Source organism: Armigeres subalbatus, chromosome 1, assembly GCF_024139115.2.
Source record: "Armigeres subalbatus isolate Guangzhou_Male chromosome 1, GZ_Asu_2, whole genome shotgun sequence".
NCBI lineage: Eukaryota > Metazoa > Arthropoda > Insecta > Diptera > Culicidae > Armigeres > Armigeres subalbatus.
This window is the reverse complement of record NC_085139.1, coordinates 295,325,735-295,341,154: the sequence shown is the minus strand read 5'-3', so window position 1 is coordinate 295,341,154 and position 15,420 is coordinate 295,325,735. Positions and strand designations below refer to the sequence as shown.

The 15,420-nt window shown below is 38.5% G+C and overlaps 2 protein-coding genes across 5 annotated transcripts; both read right to left on the bottom strand.

Annotated features, from left to right (window-relative positions):
- Nucleotides 1-2,019: 2,019 nt before the first annotated feature.
- Nucleotides 2,020-4,197, bottom strand: LOC134207475 (uncharacterized). The gene is made up of 2 exons (XM_062683190.1): nt 3,297-4,197; nt 2,020-3,230 (listed from the first exon to the last, which is right to left on the bottom strand). Exons 1-2 carry the CDS (start codon nt 4,195-4,197, stop codon nt 2,020-2,022), a joined length of 2,112 nt encoding a protein of 703 aa, XP_062539174.1.
- A 2,325-nt stretch (nt 4,198-6,522) lies between these two features.
- LOC134215926 (uncharacterized) lies at nt 6,523-15,175 on the bottom strand. Of its 4 annotated transcripts, none has more exons than XR_009980377.1 (3): nt 15,000-15,175; nt 14,631-14,748; nt 6,523-7,104 (listed from the first exon to the last, which is right to left on the bottom strand). XR_009980377.1 is itself a non-coding variant. In XM_062695005.1 (2 exons), exons 1-2 carry the CDS (start codon nt 13,655-13,657, stop codon nt 7,046-7,048), a joined length of 552 nt encoding a protein of 183 aa, XP_062550989.1. In that variant the 5' UTR covers nt 13,658-13,729; the 3' UTR covers nt 6,523-7,045. The 4 variants fall into 4 exon arrangements, 2 of the variants coding, with proteins under 2 accessions (XP_062550989.1, XP_062550997.1); XR_009980381.1 differs by lacking the exon at nt 6,523-7,104 and adding an exon at nt 14,047-14,169; XM_062695005.1 differs by lacking the exons at nt 14,631-14,748; nt 15,000-15,175 and adding an exon at nt 13,165-13,729.
- Nucleotides 15,176-15,420: the final 245 nt, after the last annotated feature.

The following is a 15,420-nucleotide window of genomic DNA, read 5'->3' as shown; positions in this document are numbered from 1 at the left end:
TAATATCCATATATCAATCAACTCAGTAAAAACTCTAGTTTCTGTAAAAGAGTATAACAACCCAAGCAACCAGAAGTTCGGATAAGAAGGGCTATTTTGGCTTAATCAGCTCTAATTTTAAGTAATTTTTTGTATGGTGGGAGAGTAAAAGTGAACTTTAAAGTTCCGTTAAGCATACTTGGAACTTGATGTGAACCATAGTCACAGAGAACAGACATGGAGGCTCGAACAAAATTTCTTGCAAAACATGTGTAAACAAACACACCGAACCTCAACGCCACCGACGTCGACATTGCAACTCACAATCTCATTTTGACAACACGATGGCGCTGGTATGCTCTTGCATGCATAACGACACTAGCGCACAGTGGCATTTTTTGATGACGCTAGCGCTGATTATGCACGGGATAACGTCGACATTCCAAAGTTATTTAAAATGAACAGTAAAAAGTTATCACAACATAGCGAGTTCAGCTTCAACGTCTGTTCTCTGTGCTATAGTGAACCAATTACTTCGGTTAAGAGTAAATTTAAGTAAAATCTGAACTTCTGGTTGCTTGGGAAGGGCCAACATTTCATCCTTTAATAACATAGGCGCACAAAATCTTGCTTTTTTGACATTCCCTCATATAATCCGGAATTTCTCCTGAGGCCAGAGCATGATGTTCAACCCGTTTTCAAAACTAGGTGAATTTCCTGCCGAACCATACCAAAATCAAAGGAACCTGGTAATATTTCACAGAGCAATGGTCAATTGAATATTGAAAAAAAAAAAAACTCGCCCTATCATTTTGAATAAGCCCGGCACGTCTGCTTGACTGTGATAAAACGAAGGGTTTATACCTGTCAGCTAACATTTTAAATATTATTAAGAATATGTATTTGGTTTAATATGTTTTGATCAACTTATTTGCTTTATTTACAATATTGTTCACTTTACCCCACCGCCTGACCATTTTACCCCGACCAAAACAAAATTGAACTATTTTGGATTAATTTTGAATGTTGAAAATAGCATATTTAAATATTTTTTCAAATTTTTTTCACTACAAGCTATATCAACCAATAAGATAAGCTTCGACACGCCTGCATTGAATAATGCAATTTATTGATAGCCACTTCATAAACAGCAGATCTTACATGGGGGATGGGGGGTCGAAAAACCCTGAAAAATTGCTTACGTAATAAGTGTACGACCCCCTACTGTGCGTCGTCTTGTAAATCTGAATGTTGTATAAGAGTAATAGTTTTGTTGTATCTGATTCTGTGTGTGTTGTATGTGTTTATGTTTTGTAAATAAAGTTAGTAATTAATCGTCCGTCGCGAGTTTCAGTCGACGCAGGGACAGACTACGAGTTTCTGTTGCAAATTCGAATCAAGTCAAAGGTTATTTCGAGCGCGCACGGTTGAAACGAACAAAAATTGATCGGACCGGAAAGCTTTCGGAGTTTTCGAGCGAAAAGTGCTGCGTATAATACTTGGAGGGAAACTAGAAAATGGTGTGTGGCAAAGACGCATGAATCATGAGCTGTATCAAGTATACAAAGAAGAAAATATTGTGAATTGTATAAAATACGGCAGACTTCAGTGGGCTGTGCACTTAGTGCGAATGTCGGAAGAAAGAATAGCGAAACCAATATTCAACAGAGAACCAGACCGGGGCCGGCGACTGCGTGGAAGGCCACGAACACGCTGACTGCACGCGGGGGAATTGGACCTAGGGACCCTGAACGCTCGGGGAACCTGGAGGACAATCGCCCAAGACCGACGATTATTGATTGTGATTGTGATATTGAAAGTGATGCTTGTGTAACTAGTTTTACTTCAACTTGAGGTCAAACATTTGTTTTCTACGAATATCAACATTTGTGATTATAACTGGATTCTATCCTTCCAACAATTTGTTACAAACTACTTTTTAAATATTAAAAATAGTGCAAGACTTGGAGTAAAGGATCTATCCAAGCAAATACTATAGCTTGATAATGGGATCTACTACTGCAAAATCAAACATAGAAATCATTTCAGATTTATGATATTGTTGGTTTCAGCATGCTCGTGATGCGAAACTGATCTTTCGAACACTCTGTAATACACCAGTTCGATGACAAATATTAAACCGCTCAGGATCAACCCTATAGCCAACAGGTAAAACGGAAACTGCATATCGATTAGGGTCAAAATCTTGAAATTTTCCTCATGGGAACCCATCATTTTCTTCCAATCTCGGAGCGTTGCATTGAAATTCATCACATCTATCCAATGGTTAATCAAGCCACCGTTCAACATTTCCAGAATAAACACGTTGATGCCCTCCAGTAGTACCGAATGCCGCGGTACTACAAACGCCAGATTGTACAACCGCGGACACTCCGGAATCATGAACAACTGCTTCGTGGTAATGAATATGGCGTTGTCCAGCGAGAGTGTAGATCTCCGAGTAACAGTGGCGATCTTGGTCGATTTTGCGACCACATCCAACATCGAGCCCTTGATCGGATTGAAAATCATCTTGTCTCGCAGTGACTCCATCATCGGGCTATAGTTTGCCGGGAAGACATCATCCGTGAATCCCTTATACTTGACGGGAATCTGGAGGCCGGACTCGTCCAACCGCTGGAGGCTGTCAATGTCCTTGTAGTACACCGGATTCAAGAACACCGAGGACAAACTCGACTGAAACATGGACACGAAGATCAAGCTCACCATCATGATTCCGAAAAGCATCAGGCGTTCGATACCGGATCTGGTGAATCTCTGATAGGGACCGCTAACCAGAAGTATGTACGTATCGACGCATATCTGAACCATTTTCCGATATAATGGAGCATCACGAATTTCATCGGACAGGTTGAACAGATAGGCCAAGCGTCGCGTTTGATTCCAGTGAACACCGCTGACGGACTTTGCCCGGATTCCCGCCCGTAGCAGGATCCATACTAATGCGCAAATAATTCCCATTACGAACAGCAGTCCCCACAGATCTCCCGGGAAGATTGTGATCGGAAGCAGATATTCTGGCACGCGGCTTGCTTTCTTCACCAGACAGCAAAGCTCGTCCGTGTAGATCCCGGTGGTGAACTCAATATCTCGGCTGAAATAGTCCTTGATGAAAAACCCTACGAAGGCTATGTCGCTTTCTCGCCGCAACAGACGTCCGATAACTCCGTTAAAGCTTCCGTTGGGCAGTTTGTAGCCGAAACCCTCCTTGTCCGGTGGCAATAAAGTGGCTAAAATGTGATTGAAAAAATCTTTTAATATCCTTTACCGTAATGCATTTCGGAATTGCTACGTACGAGCGAAGTTCATTGCATCCGTAAAAGCTCGACCTGCCTCAAGGTCTGCTCCGACGAAGTCAAGAATTTTACCGTTCTTATCCACGATGGTATCGGAGTAAGTTGACCGGAATACATCGATTCTGAGAGGATAACCTTTGAAGTTCCTCTGAGGAACACTCGGAATATCTTCTACGTTTAACAATTCTCTCAACACGCCATATTTTTTAGGTCCGTCAGCCATGAAGGGATCGTATGCATAGATTTTTTCTTGGATCAAAAAGAAAATTTTGAATACCCCTTGATGCATCCAGGTAGAGTAGAAAAAGTCCTTCAATCGGTCTAAATCTAAGCTACTGTCCTCACTTAGAACAAACAAGTACGTTCCGTACGGGTCCAACAAACATCTTATCGAAAGCAGAAAAGCATTCCAGCTCACAAAGACTATGTAGCCGTAATCGTGATTCTGGTCCCATATTTTTGCAAACGCTTCGAACGTTTGATCCCACTCGACGAAGCCAAACTCATCCACGTAGTCACGATCGATCACATCCAGCATTTCCGCTTCCTTCGCTTCCGTTTCGTCATCATCGTTCATGTCTATTATGGCGGACAGGATTGGCCGTTCGCCGTCGCAACGATGCTGTTCGCCCCTGGGGACCACTTCGCGGTAGAGGCGGATTGCTTTGCCCGCGAGGATCGATTGCGGATCGATGCGATGGATCAGAACATCGAGGATTTCCTGTGGGTCGAGATCACCAAGTACAACGTCGATGCGATCGATGCCATCGAAGATGGCTCTGATGTTCGATTGAACAGTTTGGTTGGATAGCCAGGTCGGGGTTTGTTCACTAGATCTAACGTAGTTGAGATTGTAGACCAAGCTTACTGAAATTGTGACTGCCAATGAGCATATAATCATGACGAATGTAAAAGCGGAGCAAACGACAATTCAATAAGAGGCCGTCGATAGCTTGAGGTGGATTTTTATATACGCTTCGAATTAGCTTATCGATGAGCGCAAATAAAGGCGTGAATTGGGAAAAAATAATGGTCATTAATGAATAATAAATGCGCACGAATTGTTTGGTCGTTCATCAATTGTTACTTTTCGCGCCATGACACCGGCGAGACATACAAAACTGACCTTTTTTGGTCATTCTTCCGTCATAGGAACAATTCGTCCGAAACTACCGGATAACTTAAATAATGACAACATATTTTTCATGAACGACGGAAGTATTGAAAAAGAGCAATATTCTGTTTGATTTCGTATTTATCCTTAATTCAGTTGGAAACGGAGAGAATCAACTTTTAGTCGTTGAGAAAGTCGACTCAGCACTTTTTAGAGAAACATATAGAGAGTTGAAATAATTTTCCAATTCTGGGAATACAATGTTGGCTATTTTGTATGAAAATCGGCCTCTGCTGCTATTATTCAGAATACTCTGAATAATAGCAGCAGAGGCAGATTAACTTTGTTGTTCGATTACCGATTGAGTTGGAATTTTAGCAGTGAACTACAAATATGTTGAAATTCACATACACGAAATATGTTCAAAAATGAGATACTATGTCAAGTTTAAATTGTTCAAAATAATAATAGTTTTTGTTTTGTAAATTTCTTGAGAACCACGACGAAGTTTTCGGAATCCAATATTTTTTCGCCTCGCATTTTCAAGTTCATTTCTATCAGAACTACAACGAGCAACGAGTTTCACCAGCTGAAAGAGACTAAGTAGATTATATAAATAATATGAATAGTGCAATATGACATTTGAATTGGCCAATATATCAAAAACAAAAACTGTAGTAGAGCTATAACACAGGATGTCGACTCATTTTCAAAACAAACATTCCATGATTTTCCCAGGGTTTAAAAAAAAATACGTTGAATTAGGGGCAGCAGGGACTATGTCTAAGGGCTTGACGGTCCCTCCCCAGGCCATCTGCGAGTTGTGGTGCCTGCCTAGGATGTGGTGGGGTTTGACAGTGAGCTCTGATAAACTTTTATAAAAAGCTGCATGTATCCGCAAGTGGGCCGCTTAAAGCACTCCTGGCACGCACATAGGTCTCGGAATTTCCAAGAAATCCAGGAGGAGATCGGCCGGCTGAAAAAAAAAACGAAAGCCCTGGAGTTGACCAACTACCAGGAGAGCTGTTTAAACACGGTGGTGATGCACTGGATAGGGCGCTGTATGTACTGGGTAATTACCAAGGTTTGGGAGGATGAGGTTCTGCCGCAGGAGTGGATGGAAAGTGTCATGTGTCCCATCTACAAAAAGGGCGATACGCTGGATTGTAGGCAACTACCGCGCAATTATGTACATTGCTGAACGCCGCCTGCAAGGTACTCTCACAAATTTTATGCCGCCCACTAACACCAATTGCAAGAGAGTTCGTGGGGCACTAGTGTGTGGTCCTAAATGGCCGGAACGAACTTATGACAGCAACTCTCCGTGGTTGCGTGTGCACGCCGCGGAGAACTGACTGGAAGAGGCATAATCATGGCTTGCTGCTCGCCGATTGACACGCTGAGCTGTGAATCTATAAACACACGCTGAAGGCATTTTACCCAAACCCCACTTAACCCTTCTTCTCTCATGAAAAACGTAAAAAAAAATCTTCTAGCACATGATGCAATGCTTGTTTTTCTCCTGGGTTAGTTAAATAAGACGAAGATGAGCATCGGTTGCATTTCAGAAACCGGTTAACTCCATGGTTAATACTATTTATTTATTTATTTACTGTTGTATCCATCATAACATCATAGTCTTAATGTATTATGTTTAATTAAATTATACTAAACAATTAATTGAATATACGTGATGTACGCAAACGTTGTCGAAATTTTCGGTTGATTATTAATAAGTCGGTAGATAAATTAAAGTCGAATAAAGAATATGCTTCTTGAAATGCTCTGCAAATAGAGTTGATTGGGTCATTGGCTCCATAAATAGTGTTCCTAGCTGATAGTTGTATCAGTTGCCTTGATCGAAGGATACGTTCAGCGGCATAAAAACGAACACATTCCAGCAGGGCAGGGCAGTCGACTTCACTATGTATTAATTTGGCGCCATAAACTGCCCAGTTATTTTTACGACGTACATGTAGTGGTTAAATTCCTAGTAAAGCACAACGGTGTTCATAAGTATATTGTACAGCAAAACGAACTGCTGTAAGGAGGTTTAAGTAGTGGGTTTTCTCGGGAGGTGTAAAAGATGAACCGTCTTGTTCGAGTGATCGATTGGAAAGAAGCTGTTGGTTCGTTTATTGTTATAAACAAAACTCAGACAGTGTTGCGCGCAGCGCAGACCTGTCAAACTTGCATACACGCTAAAGTGTAATTAATCGATTTCGCGTTACAATATACTTCAGCTCTTCCTCCTTTAAGAAAGGCTATTATCCGAAAGAACAAAAATTCAATAACTTAAAAATATTCAAATTCACTTTCTATTCTAGGTTTCCTAGCTCTTTTTGATCGCCTAGGTAGGCCAGAAAGCTCTACCGGCTCTGACGGAAATTTTCTTTTCCTACTTCTACTTCTTATTATTTCACTTTCTTCTGATAGCGCTGGGGTCTGCCTCGCGCTCGGATCTGGTAACTGCCAGACATCGTTCTCTTCTAGGGGTAAGGGTGCCATCGCGGGTTCAACGGTAGTCGGAAACGGCCGACCAGAACCAGGAGTGTCATCGTCAGTCGGTAACGGCCAACCATCCTCGACAACACGCATCGCTCGCCTTGGCACGCCCGATGTGCCGCGTCCATCCTTAGCGACTCTGATTTGAGTGGGATGGACGGTGGTTGTCGCCTCGTTTCCAACCATGATCTGTAATAAGTTTTTAGAAAAACGTCTTAGAAACGATGCTTTTATCCACTTTTCACGTACATGTGGCATGTTATGCTTGTACCAGACGATGTCCCCAGGCATCAGTTCATCTAAAGGATCTGGTAGATGATCCTTGTTATTACGACTAGTTTTTAATTCATCATCAGGGGAATGTGGTACAAGCATCTGCTTATAATGCTTTTAGGGTTAACCAAATCGATTAACATCTTAGGTGTATAAGCAAAGACTTTTCAGAAGGAAAACTTCCTCCATCGTCATGTTACCATTTCTATAGTTGAATAAAACAGATTTATCTGATCTTCCAAACTCAACTCTAACATTCCTGGTTCCAACAAGAACTTCTTTAGAACGTCTTTCACAGTTCTTACCAGCCTCTCCGCCTGACCATTACTAGACGGATAATATGGAGGACTGTTTGATACTTTTATCCCTTGTCTCTCAAGAAACCCTTTGAAAGAACGCGAGCTGAAAGGAGGACCATTGTCGGACACTAGAACGTCTGGCAATCCAAAACCAGCAAAAAATTCAACAAGTTTTGATAAAACCATGAAAAAAGCATCACAATTAGTACCTTTCCTCATCCATTCTACCTCCACCCATTAAGAACTGTCCACAATCAACAGAAAGGTACGATGCTCAAAGTGAAAAAATCTATATGAATTCTACTAAATGGTTTTGTGGTAGGTATCCATTTTGAAGTAATGTTTTGTTTTGGAAATACTGCCATACTTGCACAGATGTCACAAGCAGCAACAAACTTTTCAATATTTGTATTGATTCCGAACCAGTATACAGCACGCCTTGCCAATCTTTTCATTTTAACGACACCAGCATGGTTGCCATGTAAAATTTTCAAAATCTCGCTTTGCAAACTCTGTGGTATAACTACTCGATCTTGGAAGAGTAAACACTCATCCATGATTTCCAAATCTTGCTGATTCGAAAAAATATTAACAAAACGTTTATTAATTCTATCAGGCCAACCATGCCGCATAAAATATATAACTTCCTGCAAAAATTTATCCTTCTTTGTCTCTTTAGCAATCGCCAGAAAATCAACAGGTAAGTTATTCCCAAAATTTATACTTTTCACAAATTCTTGATCATATTCTTTGGGTACTGAAATTTCTAATGGGAATCGCGAACAAAAATCCGCATTGCCCATTTTGGCAGACGGCCTGTACTGGATTTCGAAGTCATAAATTGATAACTCAAGAATATAGCGTTGTATTCTTGTCACAAATATTGAATGTTTTCCATTTTTACCAAAAATCCCCACTAGTGCACAATGGGGAAATCCGATTTCAAAGGTGGAAAAAATTGATAACTTTCTTCACGAACAACTTACAGAAGAGATCAAGAGCTTATTCGAAAGGGAATTTTGCAAAGAATTCAGTGAGTGCTGTTCATGGACGTGGAACGCTTCTGTGTGTAGTTTTTGAGCTCATTTTGCCCTAATGCCCCATATATCGCGAGTTTCCAAACTATTTGTCATTTTATCTTTAAGACATTGTTCTAAAATTGTGTTTATCACTTCACTGTGGATCCACAGAAGGGAACTAAATATATTTTGTTGGCAAAAGTTGGAAATTTAAGGGATTTTGGGGTCAAATAAGCATCAAAGTGCATTTTATGTGCAATTTTAATGTATTCTGTAAAAAATAGTAATATTTACAGATAAGTGTTGACATTATTGTTTCAAAGTGTTGAACAGATGTTGTCAAATGTTTGCCAAACAAAAATCAATGAAAGAAATCGTTTCACAAATGTTTTATTTGTTTATTTATTGAGTAAAAAACGATTTTTAAAAACTTTTGAATAGCGCCGATGCCAAACATTTCCAAACCATACCCGATAGCACAACTAGACAAGAATAGTCATATGTTATGAGTCTTGATGTGATCATAGATAGGAGGTGATGGGAGATACTCTTTTTTCTTAGCTTTTTGCCCAAATTCCCCTATGAAATAATATAGCTCAATGATTCTGAACAAGAAAATGATGTAGTAATGTTAATTTAATTGATATTTTCCAATGATATAATGGAAATAACAAATAATCATATAATTCATTGAAAATATTGAATCATAGGGGATTTAGGGGTCATACAGCTCATTTAATGTAACTTTTTATACAAAATAGGATAACTTTTCTCACGAGCGACTCACAGATAAGGTTAAGGGCTTATTCGAAAGCAAATTTTCCAAGAAATTCAGTGAGTGATGTTTTATAGACATGAGACACTTCTGTATGTAGTTATTGAGCTGGTTTTGCCCCAATGTCCCATACATCAATTTTTTTCATATTTTGGTAATTTTACCTTTTAAAAATTACACTGAAATTCTGTTTTCCTCTTCATTGTAGATCCATACATATCACTATACATATTTTGTTGGAAAAAGTTGGAAGTTTAAGGGATTTTGGGGTCAAATAATCATCAAACTGCATCTATGTTAATTTTTCACGTATTCTGTAAAAAATAATAATAAGCAAGAAATCATTTGCGCTATATTACGTCGAATGATCATTTAGAGTTAATATACGGTGATTTAGTAACTTGTAAGCATTGATGTACCCCTACATATGGCCAATTTTGACGACATCTACAGCCTATTGATTATTCATATATATATAGACAATAGTTGATATTATTTTCATATTTTTTTAACAGAAATTGATACCTTGAAAAAACAAATATCCATATATTACATTAAAATGGATTTTTAAGGCATTTTGGGACAAATAAGTGAAAAAATTCATTAATTATGTATTAAAAAAATGGTTCTGAGCCCTGAACCCTTGAATTTTTTTTTCAATGCAATCTACGAATATTTGTTATTTTTATAGTATCATTGACAAATTATAATTGAATCAATGTTACTCCATCATTTCTTAACCCAGAATCATTGAGCCACATTATTTCAAAAGGGGGATTTGGGTAAAACGTCATGAGGAAAGAATATTTCCTATCTATTCCTATCTATTATCACATCGACTAATATATTTACTCTTATCTAGTTGTGCAAACGGGCATGGTTTGGGAATGATTGGCATCGGCACTTTTCAGAAGCATTGAAAATCGGGTTTTACCCAATAAATCACAAAACAAAACATTTATGAAATGATTTACTTCATTAGAAATTGTTTCGCAAACATTCAAACATCAATGTATGTAGAACATTTTGGGAGAATAATAATATTTTCATTAATTTTTACAGAATACATGAAAAATTCACGTAAAGTGCAATTTAATACTTATTTGACCCCAAAATCCCTTAAATTTCCAACTTTTATCAACAAAGCATGTATAGTGTTTTTCTATGGATCTATAATGAAGAGGAACACATCTTTAGTACAATACTTGGAAGATAAAAGCACGAAAAATATGATAAATGTATGTGATGTCTGTGATGTATGGAACATTAGGGCAACACGAGCTTAATAACTTCATACAGAAGTGTCTCACGCCTAAAAAACATCTCTTACTGAATTTCTTGGAAAACTCCCTTTCGAATAAGCCCTTAATATTCTATGTGCGTCGTCCGTGAAAAATGTTATCCTGTTTTGAATAAAAAATACATCAAATGAGCTGTATGACCCCTAAATCCCCTATAATTCAATATTTTTAATGGATTTTATGATTATTTGGTATTTTCATTATATCATTGAAAAATATCAATTAAATTAACAATACTACATCTTTTCCATCCTCAGAACCATTGAGCTATATTATTTCATAGGGAATTTGGGCAAAAGCTAAGAAAAAGAGTATCTCCCATCACCTCCTATCTGTGATCACATCAAGACTCATAACATATGACTATTCTTGTCTAGTTGTGCTATCGGGTATGGTTTGGAAATGTTTGGCATCGGTGCTATTCAAAAGTTTTTAAAAATCGTTTTTTACTCAATAAATAACCAAATAAAACATTTGTGAAACGATTTCTTTCATTGATTTTTGTTTGGCAAACATTTGACAACATCTGTTCAACACTTTGAGACAATAATATCAACACTTATCTGTAAATATTACTATTTTTTACAGAATACATGAGAATTGGACATAAAATGCACTTTGATGCTTATTTGACCCCAAAATCCCTTAAATTTCCAACTTTTGCCAACAAAATATATTCAGTGGCCATCTGTGGATCCACAGTGAAGAGGTAAACACAATTTTAGAACAATGTCTTAAAGATAAAATGACAAATAGTTTGGAAACTCGCAATATATGGGACATTAGGGCAAAACGAGCTCAATAGCTACATACAGAAGCGTTCCACGTCCATGAAACAGCACTCACTGAATTCTTTGCAAAATTCCCTTTCGAATAAGCCTTTGATCTCTTCTGTAAGTTGTTCGTGGAGAAAGTTATCAATTTTTTCCACCTTTGAAATCGGATTTCCCCATTGTGTAGTGGTTTGTGGTCAGTAAAAACCTGAAACTTTTGTCCATACAAGTACTTATGGAATTTTTTAATTGTGCAAACAAGAGCAAGAGCTTCTAAATGCAAAATGGGGTACTTCTTTTGAGCTGCATTTAAAGAAAATGAAGTGAAACAAATTGGTTTTTCAACCTCGTCAATAATATGAGCAATTACTCCTCCTAATCCATAGCCAGATGCGTCAGTAACTACAATGATTGGTTTCTCCGGGTCATAAAATTCCAAAAAATCCGTTTTTAGCAACAATTGCTTTGAATTTTCAAAAGCAGTATTGCAATTGGAATCCCATTCAAATTTTACATTGCTCTTCAACAAATTGTACAAATGATACAATTTTGAAGACAAATTTGGAATGAATTTATTATAATAGTTAATAAGACCTAAATATGATTTAAGTTCTGTCACATTTGTTGGAATTTTGGCTTCCTTTATAGTTGAAATTTTACTAGGGCAAGGAGTTAACCCTTTTTCGCTAATTATATGACCCAGATACTCCAGTTCAGCTACAAACAATTTGCACTTATCCCAATTGACTTTGATGTTTACTTTAGACAATCTATCTAAAACCATATGAAGTTTTTTCAAACAATCCTGCAAATCTTTTCCTGCAATAAGGACATCATCCAAATAGACGCAAACGTTATCCATACCATGTAATACTTGATCCATAATTTGCTGAAAAATAGATGCACTCGAGGAAGCCCCCTGAGGCAATCTATTGTAGGTAAAAAGTCCTTTAATTGTGTTAATTACCATAAATTTTCTTGATCGTTTAGATAAGGAGAGTTGTGTGTACGCGCCTTCCAAATCTAACGCACAAAATATTTTACACCCTGCCAATCTAGCAAAAAGATCCTGAGCAACAGGCAAAGGATAAGTATTTGGTATGATAACTTTGTTAATAGAAACCTTGCAGTCAATTACAAGCCTTATATCGTTGTTTTTCTTCATGACAACAACTACAGGAGATGCCCACTCACTGGTTTGAATAGGAGTAATTACTTTTTCAGCTTCTAATTTGTCTAAGTATTTTAAAACTTTCTCCCTTAGACGATAGGGAACGTCGTATGCTTTCCTAAAAATCGGAACATCACTTTTTAAAACCAGGTCAGCTTCAAAATTTTTAATCGGGACTGAGAAGTTTTTGACAAACACATCAGCAAACTTCAACTTTATTTCTGCAATTAGTGCATCATTTGATTTGTCCAATAAATTGTTCACTGGCATAGAATTACCAAAAAAATTTCTCCAGTTGGGAAAAAATTCATCCAACCATGTTCTTCCCAGCAATGGAATAAACTGGTAATCGCAATCAAGTATCAACATGTTTAATCTAGCCTTTTTGCCATTTAATTCAACCAATACCTCCACTTCGCCAGCAATCTTTAACCTGGTACCATTAACCACTATCAAATGCTTCAAACTTTTTGATAAAGGAAGGTTGAACTTAGAATTGAACATATTTTTTGCCATAACTGTTACCGAAGAGCCACTATCAATCTCCATCTGTATAGTAAGGTGTTCAATAAATACATTTAATAAACATGGATTACTTATTTTGTTTATAGAGGAAACATGCATACATTCTAAGTCACCTGAATCATTACCATCCGAGTCCCAATCCATGGACCTCAATCGTGTCAATCGCTCAGCCAAGCTACCAGTACTGGATGCAGCTGCAAGGGTGTCGATGTGCTGCACAGTCCCTCTCTTTTCCTGCTTCAGCTTGTAGCACTTCCTCCGCACGTGACCTCTGCGCCCACAGTAGTCGCAAATACGCTGATCTACCCGTTGTTGATCATTCGCTCTGTTTCGCTGATGAGACGGACCAGCTGACTGATCCCGGCGCTGTGCAGTATGCGATGGGAAGCGAGGCCGCGGCGAATAATGATGGCGCTCCTCAGCAGGGCGAATTTCTGGTCGCACACCAAGTCGACTCTTCACCGGACGACGGAAACCTTCGGCTAACTCCTTCATCCGCCGCACTAACGCGCCTCTTCCTCCAGTTAGAGGGTGACGATCATTCATGGAAGCTACCAATCCGATGTCATCATTGTTCGATAGAGCCCTGGTGTGAGTTGCCGCCATTTCCCACGTAGCGATAATTTTTTCCGCTTGTTCAAGCGTGAATTTAGAACTATCCTCCGTGAGGAGGCGATGTTTAAGATTGTTGTCCGACAGACCAACCAGAATCCGGTCAAGAATGAGCCGATTTTTCTGATCGCCAAACTCGCAATTCTCCGCTTGCAGTTTTAGCGTCAAAATAAAATCGCTCGCGGTTTCACCAGACTGTTGTACCTTGATGTTAAAATTGTACCGCTGAATGAGGACCGAATCGATTCTATCGAGCCTCTCCTTAAGCTTCTGGACTAGAGTCTCGTACTCCACCTCTTCCATTAAAGCTTCCGTGGGGTACAACTTCTCTGCGACATCGAACAAATAATCGCCACCGAGAATGAACATTTGGTCCTTTTGTCCGCATCCTTGACCTTGTCCACCCGGAAATGGACCGCTAGACGCTTGATCCAAGTGGCAAAAGTTTGGCCCTTACGGTAAGGCTCAATGTTTGGGGCTACAACAAACGACATGTCTGCCAAAATCTAAGCAAAAAAACAATACACAATGTTTGAAACCAATACACAACACAAATTGCAAATAAAACAATAAATCGGTTCAATAATTTAGATACATTCACTGACAATTAATCAAAATAATAATTACTTTCAATGCATTCACTGACAAACAATCAGGATTATTATATTGTTTTCTTATTGTGTTCTATTCCTTTTGTATAATTAAATAAAGCCAAAAAGCATTGTTCACTCACTGTTCTCCAAAATGAATAAAAATGTTAAAACGCGCCTCACTTTTCTTTTGTATTGATTGCGCAACTTTTCATAAACCAAAAGGTAACACAATTAAATAATTAAACAATCTATTTAACAATTAGCATGCAACACTCTGCGCCATTTTTTTCAATAAAATTAATTAGCACTTAATATTTGGCAATAGCGGAAAGTAAAAATTAAACGCCAATGAGGACCAAAATTGTGCTACTCACCCGATGAATTGGTCAATCTCACCACGAAACAACCGATTTTCCAATGAGACCGAGGAGCGGACCCGTTTTAATTGAATTGTCGCACAATGTCCCTGCTGTGCAAAACGATGATTCACTTCTGTTTAAAATAAAAGAAAACACCATTAATAGTTTATATAAAACGGTTGTCACACTCAACACAATTCTCTTAATAAAGAAAAACGTATTATTAGGTTTCCAAATTGTTCTTCTTTTGTTGCGGGAAAAACCACGCCAAAAAAACAAATGGCGATTCGGTTGGCAAAAGCGCGCTTGCCACCACCGAAAAAAATCGCCACAGATTAACACTTTAATTTAACACCTTTTTACCAGTTTTATCTTCTGTCCTACCGATACGGACTGCAAAGGGACTTCCGACGGAAGATAATCTGGATAAAAATAAAATCCCGGAGATACACTACTGTCTTCACTGCTGCTGCACCGTATCAAAATCAAAATTTTCCTCGTCGCCACTATATTGTACTGCAAAACGAACTGCTGTAAGGAGGTTTAAGTGGGTTTTCTCGGGAGGTGTAAAAGATGAACCGTCTTGTTCGAGTGATCGATTGGAAAGAAGCTGTTGGTTCGTTTATTGTTATAAACAAAACTCAGACAGTGTTGCGCGCAGCGCAGACCTGTCAAACTTGCATACACGCTAAAGTGTAATTAATCGATTTCGCGTTACAATATACTTCAATAAGGAGGCAAATTTAACGGGTCACGCCACGGCAGATTCCTCAATACATGTCGAACATATCATATAATATCGGAG

Excerpts from the sequence above, each read along its gene's own strand:
- LOC134207475 (XM_062683190.1), bottom strand. The coding sequence starts at position 4,197 with ATGATTATATGCTCATTGGCAGTCACAATTTCAGTAAGCTTGGTCTAC. Across the intron at positions 3,231-3,296 it reads GGATGCAATGAACTTCGCTC|CCACTTTATTGCCACCGGAC; the intron begins GTACGTAGCAAT and ends ATCACATTTTAG.
- LOC134215926 (XM_062695005.1), bottom strand. The coding sequence starts at position 13,657 with ATGGCGGCAACTCACACCAGGGCTCTATCGAACAATGATGACATCGGA. Across the intron at positions 7,105-13,164 it reads CTCGGATGGTAATGATTCAG|ATCATGGTTGGAAACGAGGC; the intron begins GTGACTTAGAAT and ends AACTTATTACAG.